This window comes from Sinocyclocheilus grahami, unplaced genomic scaffold (genome assembly GCF_001515645.1).
Source record: "Sinocyclocheilus grahami isolate Dianchi unplaced genomic scaffold, SAMN03320097.WGS_v1.1 scaffold411.1, whole genome shotgun sequence".
Taxonomy (NCBI): Eukaryota; Metazoa; Chordata; class Actinopteri; order Cypriniformes; family Cyprinidae; genus Sinocyclocheilus; species Sinocyclocheilus grahami.
In genome coordinates, this window is record NW_015505590.1 from 220223 (window position 1) to 227912 (window position 7690).

Sequence of the window (7690 nt, forward strand, 5' to 3'; positions counted from 1 at the left end):
CTATCTGTGCTTGTCTGTCTGTCTATCTATCTATCTGTCTGTCTGTCTCTTTCTTTCACTCTATCTCTCTATCTATCTCTCTGTCTATCTATCTATCTGTCTGTCTATCTCTTTATCTATCTGTCTGTCTGTCTATCTATCTATCGGTCTGTCTGTCTATCTCTTTATCTATCTGTCTGTCTATCTCTTTATCTATCTGTCTGTCTGTCTGTCTATCTATATGTCTGTCTGTCTCTTTCTTTCACTCTATCTATTTATCTATCTATCTATCTGTCTGTCTATCTGTGTCTGTCTATCTATCTATCTTTCTGTCTGTCTGTCTGTCTGTCTGTCTCTATCTATCTGTCTGTCTGTCTGTCTGTCTGTCTGTCCATCTGTCTGTCTGTCTATCTATATGTCTGTCTGTCTATCCATCTCTTTCTTTCTTTCTGTCTATCTCTTTCATTCATTCATTATATCTATCTATCTATCTATCTATCTATCATAATTTAATCTCTCAGTTTTTCACTTTAAATCTTCTAGCTTTAAAAAAAGTACTTTCTTTTTCATAGTTGAAAAATAAGTGTTCTATAAATAAATAAGTGTGATTTCCCGAGAACAGCAAGGCATGACATCTGCTGAGGAATGTTCGGGTATTTTGGGGTGTACAGTGAGAGTGTGTGTGATCTGTCACTCACGTCACGTCGCGAGGATCAAACAGAGGAAAAAATAAAAGAAATAGTTACAAGATGGCGACCAACAACTGCCTGAACACTGGAAAACAATAGAGACAGCGCAGTAGGGCAGAGTTTGTTGCTTTACCGTTTGCCTTTTCTTTTCCACGTCGAGTCAAACCGGGGGACAGTAGTTGGCTGTGTGTACTTTAAGACTTTTGAAGCAGATTGGGAAGAAAGTGAGTTTATAATGCTTTGTTTGAGGGCTAGTTAGCAGGCAGGCTAAGCTACATCCGTAGCTGTAATGTAACTGAGGATCAGCTGTTAGCCGCACTGCTGCTTTAAAAGTTACTTTTACTAGTAAAACTCACTCGTGACTCTCAGAGTTGGTGTTTTTGGGCTGAATGGATGTAATGTATGTGCTTTTATCCATCGCTTTCTAACCTTTCGTCGATAGGTTTGATTTCAAGTGCGTCTTTTGTCAACTTCAACTGTGAGGCGAAAAAATTGCTCGTTTATTTTTTATCTGTTGCTAAAAAGTTTCGCGACAAGAGAGAAAAAAACGATTTAATCACGTGTCGTATCGCGTATATAAACGGGAGGTAAATATTTAAGAGTTTCAAGTTTTCAAAAAGAGGTTCCTAAAGTAAAAGTTTTGACTCCTCTTAAACGTTTCTCTAAATGATATACACGTCTTAACAAATGTAACTTTTAAGATGCAAATGTTACTTTTAATGTTAGGCAACGCTTTCATTCATTAAATGGTAATTCTGGTTCGTGGCAGGACTCCCGGCTTGAATACAGTTATATTCAGTGATTTCTGTGCGTTCGTTTGTGTCGTTTAGTTAAAGGAAACTTTTGAGTTTTAGCGTTTGGACTCTTTTTTTAGAATATAAGCGCACAAATCTGAACTATGTGATATTTCTTTTGTTGTACACGGAGGCATAGTGATAAAAATGGAGGCAGTTGAGTGTGTTTTGTAAAGAGACACGCGCGCGCACACACACGCTCGGAAACAGCACGATCAGTCCTGTGAGTTGTGCTGGACTCTGGAGACTCGAGTGAGTTTATAAACGCGGTTCTTCTGGATGATGGCGGATTTCGTGGTGCCGCGGCACAGCGCGGTGATGGAGCGGCTGCGGCGGCGCATCGAGCTCTTCCGGCGGCATCACACCGGCTGTGAGAACCGCTATGACAGCACGGCCATGGAGCGGCTGGAGATGGACAGACAGCAGACGTTCGCGCTGCATCAGCGCTGCCAGCAGACCAAGGCCAAGCGCCCAAACAAGCGGCAGCCGGCGGCGGCGAGTGCGGACCCCGCGGGGCAGAGAGGCACGGGCGGCGGCGGGGGAACCGGAGCGGAGCTCGCGGACGGAGCGAGCGGGACAGCCGGGGAGCAGAGCAGAAACAGCACGCTGATCGCGGTGAGTCTATGCGAAACGAGTCACGCCTGAGAGATTGTAGGTTCAAACCTCACGTGTGTTGGTTTAGAAACCGTTACCATTGCGCTTACTACTCCAGGAGGACTTGCTTTACTTTGGATCTCCGGTTACACTCTATTTTAAGGTGCCCTTGTTACAGTGTAATTATACATTTGAAGTATTTTAAGTACTGAGTAGTATTAATTAACTACATGTACTTAGTATATGGTTAGGGGTTGGCTTAGGGCTACTTGCATGTAATTATGCATAATTTATTGTTATTATAGTAAGTACATGTAACGTGTAACAAGGACACCTTAAAATAAAGTGTTATCGGATCTCCTAAAAGACAATAGGGAAGTAGACGGTAGTCTAGAAACCTGAAAATGCAGTAAGGTGCTTGAATGCACGTGCTGATCTCTGAGCATAGGTAAGTTTGAGGTGCTTCGGCAGGTGTGTGTGTGTGTGTGTGTGTTACAGCATCAGCATCAACAGCGCTGAGGTCATGTGTAGTGGTCCACCGATATTGTTTTTTTGACAGCCGATGCCGATATCTTAGAGAGCAGGGTGGCCGATGGTCGATATAAAGCCGATATATGCAAGTATATTTTTTTATTTTAATTATAATTTATGTATTTTAATTAATGTTTGAGAAACTTGAAATAATTTGAAAATGAATTATGAAAAAATAATGTCCTGATTCTATAGTTCTATTACAGTATTTTTCACAAATAAAGAAATATTTTAAAATACATAAACAAAAAGAAAGTAAACACTGTAACCAACTGGGCACTCGGTAATCTGGGAAGTTTGGGTGCTTTGGGAATCATGTTTTTTCAACTAAAGCCAAGGTAACACTCATTTTACATGCAGCACACAGTAAAAATGACATGAATATGACAGTGCGCAAATGCATAAATCAGCATAGTTTGAAATAACGAGTTTAAAGTTGATCACGCATCTCCAGTGAAGCTGCACTCTTTAACAGGATTGAATTTGCACGGACCGACCGTCACGCAGAGCACACACGATCAGGCAATATACAAATGCACACTTCACAAGATCTCATAGCTGGATTCGACTAAGTCTGCAAGGTTTGTGAAATTAAATGTTCATTAGTCATTTAAAGGTTTGTTTAAATGATATGCGTATTTGCTGAATGCTGACGGCAAACGAGAAAGTATTATGTCTGCCTTTCTGTTACTAATAATATAAAAGCAATCGTTATAATACTTTTTGTATACCTTTTAATTCATTTGTTCAACAGTTCTATCTGATTATTAGACAGACTTCTGTCTGTATTAGGCAGAACTGTTAAACGACGGCAACAAACAATGACAAGGGAAAATGTGAGCACTGTGTGCTCTGGCGCTGCCGTTCTCAGTGCCATCAAAATAAAAGTCCAGCCATCTAAAGAAAAGTCCTGCCTCGAACACATCGGCCAGGCAGAAAAACTTATCGGCCAGTGCCGATATTTGAAAAATGCCAAATATCGGCCGATATATCGGTCAACCACTAGTCATGTGACTGTGACAGGAACACGCGTCTAGCACGTCACATGAGCTTGGTGCTGTTCGCTGTGTGCCACAGATGTTTTGAGGGGGGGGATCAATGAATGATCACCTCATGGCTGTGTTTGTTTTTGGAACGTGCATTGCTGTGCTTTCCAAAACCCCAAGACTGATTGAAGCTTTCAAAGCATCCCTGCTTCTAGACAGCAGCCCTGAAGGACTTCCAAGTCATGTGTGAATGTCGTTGCATTAGAACCAAGAAATAGAGCACACAGATACTTTGATTAGGTTTGAAAAATGTATAGTGCAACTTTGTGATTGTGAAGTGATCTGCAGCATCTGAAAGCAAATGACTCTTGCTCTAATATTTTCTAATGCAGTGACATTCTGGAACCAAGTGTCATCTAAGTCCAATACTTTGTGGACACTGGAAACCTGGCCATCCTTCCATTTTAAACTAGATTGGTATTTTTAGCCCTGCTTGTGTCTTAAATACAGGACTTCCTTTACATGTTGTTTTCCTTGTGAAGCAACAGTGCTGTTGGTTGAAACGGTGGCACGGAGAGCAGTGTATAATGTTGAAACCATGGCTGGCTTTACAGAGACAGTCAGGCTCCTGGAACTGGTAGCATGTAATGCTTATTGTAGTTTGTGGATATTAGGGCATGATAAACCACAGCAAAGAGAAGTCATGAGTGGAGATTTACATGTTCCACAGCTGATTAAACTCACACTGCACCACTGCTAGAAACCAGAAAACTAAACCGATAAGGGCAGCTTTATTTATGAATGAATCACTGTAGCATCTATAACATCTGACAACAGGTTTATTCTCTCCTGAAGAGGTGTGGGCAGTAAAGTCGCCTGAGAACTCACAGATCAATGTTGAAACCAATGTCCTTTCCTCCAACGCACCAGGAGCTGCCATGCATGCGGATGGGCAGTCTTCAGTTTGGGGTTTCGGGGGTGTTGCATGTTGGTGCATTTCTAGCATCAGCTGACTTATGTTATATTAGCCTAGAAATATATTGTACTTGATATGACTGCTTAAGTCAGTCGCTTTTCTTTTTCATGTTTTAATTGAAAGGATGGTTTAACTTGCTGTGGTCGTGTTGATAGTGTAACATTAAATGTTTTTTTTTATTTTGTGCACATTAATAGTGTCTTCAAACTGTCAAAACGTCACCATGAAATCAAAATTGACAGTGGACACTGTTCATCATAGTTTGGTAAACGTCTACAGTGGTGAACGGAAACTACAGCAGATCTAAATTGTTCCCATTTGCTCCAATTGCAAAAGAAAAAAAACACAATAGTATTTCTATGACCAAAAGAGGAAAGAATATTGAGATATTTATTTAGTTGGTCAGATGTCGTCAAATTTGGTGTCACTCCTTTAGCTTATAGTGCTGGGTGTTTTTTACAATTTTATCAATTCGAATTTAATGTTTTGCCACGATTAAATTTTTTATAAATCGAGGAATCATGATTATGAATAGAAATATTACAATACGTTAGAATTAGATATTTTGACTATGCCGGTGATGGCAGTAAAGAGAAAAGAACGATCCATCCGTATGTCGACGCACTCAGTGAAGGACCTTAGAATATATTGCTAAGCGCCATTCACACAGAATGCTCCTTTGTGTTGACAAAGATGTGACGCGGGCAGTGGAATGGGGGGGGGGGGGGGGGGGGGGGGGAGAGAGTTTTTTTTTACGGGGTTTTAACTTGAGTGGTGTGTTTTTAGAATGCCGTTTCATGCAAGAGACATGAGCGCAACACACATCTCTGAGTTTACGAGAAGAAATCAATTAAAAATTCAGTGTTTAAACCTTTTTTGAGCACTCCCAAACACCGTAAGGTAACTGTTGTACTTCGGTGTAATTTGCATACATATTTATTACTGTATTTAAAAGAACAATACTTCATAACTGCTCCACCACAGCGACTGGGAGCAGAAAGAGAAGAAAAGCACATAAACATTCGAAATGGCAGGAATGTAATACAATTTTTAAATTAGTATTTTTATATAAATAACTATATCACGTATAATTATATACAACTATAGCGCGTCTATTTTCCTATTTTTAAACAGGAGATTTAAATAATCAAATAATAAATAGGTTTTTAAAATAAAAACCATCCGAATCCATGAGTTTTATCACTGAGGTGATATGTACGCGTATTTTTACAGACGTCCATTTGAGAAACAATTACCATCCGAATCTGGCTTTAGTTGTTCATGCATCTTTTCTGCAAAAATATGATATGTTTAACATTTACATAATGTTGATAACTTCACGTGTGGTGCACTTGGAATAGAATTTTCTTTAATTAAAGGATTACTAAAGAAAAAGTTACTTGAATCATGTTGTAGTTACATTTTCAAGTTGACTAGTTAAAAATTGAGAATCGGTCTAATGTTCTGAAAACAGCGCAGACATGAGTTGAATGTTAAGACAGAAAAGAGTTCTCTAGTTGGTACTGCTCGTGTGTCAAACTCATCCATCCACGCTCATCTGTGGTTGAGTATACTTTAAGTCTAAAGTCGAATAAATAAGGCTACAAAAATAAGTCGATTTACATCAATTTGTCACACCGTTTCATTAATTCATAAACCTCTGACATGTTTAACTCGAAACAAGACTCACTGGTGTGGATGCTAATTGCTAGTATGCTTAATATGGTTGCGTTCATACTAGGGCTGCCACTAACGACTATTTTTATTTATATATATATATATACTACTACTAAAAAAATTATAATCAAAAAACACTTTTTAAAGGAGTATTTACCAGAAATATTATTTACCAGAATTTATTTAGGAGAAAAATGTAAATGTGCAGTATTTCTGAAAAATCCTTTTCAGATTCTTTTTTTTTTTTTTTTATAAAATCAATTAATTGGAGATGCTTTTGATTATTAAAGTTTAATGGATCCATTATAATGGAATCCAGAAAATAATGGAAAACACAATTTGGTAAAGATAAAACTGTAAAACTCAATTAATTAGACAGGCTTTTTGATTAATACAATTTAATTTAATCATTAAAACGGAGTATAGAAAAATGAAAATGGAAAAAACTGAATTTGGAAATAAAACGGATTTCATAGTGCCCTATAATTATAATAAATTGTTTTGTGGTAGTAATATGTAAGTGAAAGCCTTTAAAATGACGGTAACACTTTACAATAAGGTTCATTAGTTAACTACTTTAGTTAACATGAACTAAGCATGAACAATACTTCTACAGCATTTATTAATCTTAGTTAATGTTAATTTCAACATTTACTGCTGCATTATTAATCAAAAGTTGTGTTTGTTAACATTAGTTAATGCGCTGTGAATTAACATGAACTAACTATGAACAACTGTATTTTCATTAACTAACATTAACAAAGATGAATAAATACTGTAATAAATGTATTGTTCTTTGTTTGTTCATGCTAGTTAATACATTAACTAACATTAACTAATGGAACCTTATTGTAAAGTGTTACCAAAATTACTTAAAGGGGTCAAAAGATGTTGCTAAAAAGAACATTATATTGTGTATTTGGTGTAATGAAATGTGTTTATGCGGTTTAAGGTTAAAAAACACATTATTTTCCACATACTGTACATTATTGTTTCTTCTCTATGTCCCGCCTTTCTGAAACACGTCGATTTTTACAAAGCTCATCGGTCTGAAAAAGCAAGGTGTGCTGTGATTGGCCAGCTATCCAGTGCGTTGTGATTGGCCGAATACCTCAAGCGTGTGAGGGAAATGTTACGCCCTTACCATACTGTGATGATGCCCTGTCAGGCCGGAGCGATGATTCAAAAACATGAAAACCCATTATAAACGAGGCATTCGTTGCATCCAGTGGGGGCATAATTATGGATTATAATGACTTGTACTGTCTTTTTACGCGTTGCATTGCATCTCGCCGCGTAAACATAAAACCATGTCTGCATTTGTGATCGGAGAAATGACAAACAACAAGCCCTACTCTACACTGCCCAAAAAACTCGCTTTAAATATAAAAAACATACTTGCAGTCTGTGAGTCAGAACAGCCGGCATTGTAGTCTACTCTCCCAGGATCAGGAAACGGTCCTC

General features: G+C 38.2%; 1 protein-coding gene across 1 annotated transcript in view; it reads left to right on the forward strand.

Annotated features, from left to right (window-relative positions):
* The first annotated feature begins 1437 nt into the window (after window positions 1-1437).
* Window positions 1438-7690, forward strand: part of maml1 (mastermind-like transcriptional coactivator 1) — a 47214-nt gene continuing 40961 nt past the window's right edge. Inside the window, exon 1 of the mRNA XM_016232475.1 lies at window positions 1438-2077. Within this exon, the coding sequence (XP_016087961.1) occupies window positions 1742-2077 (336 nt within the window). The 5' untranslated portion in view covers window positions 1438-1741. The remainder of the gene's footprint in view (window positions 2078-7690) is intronic.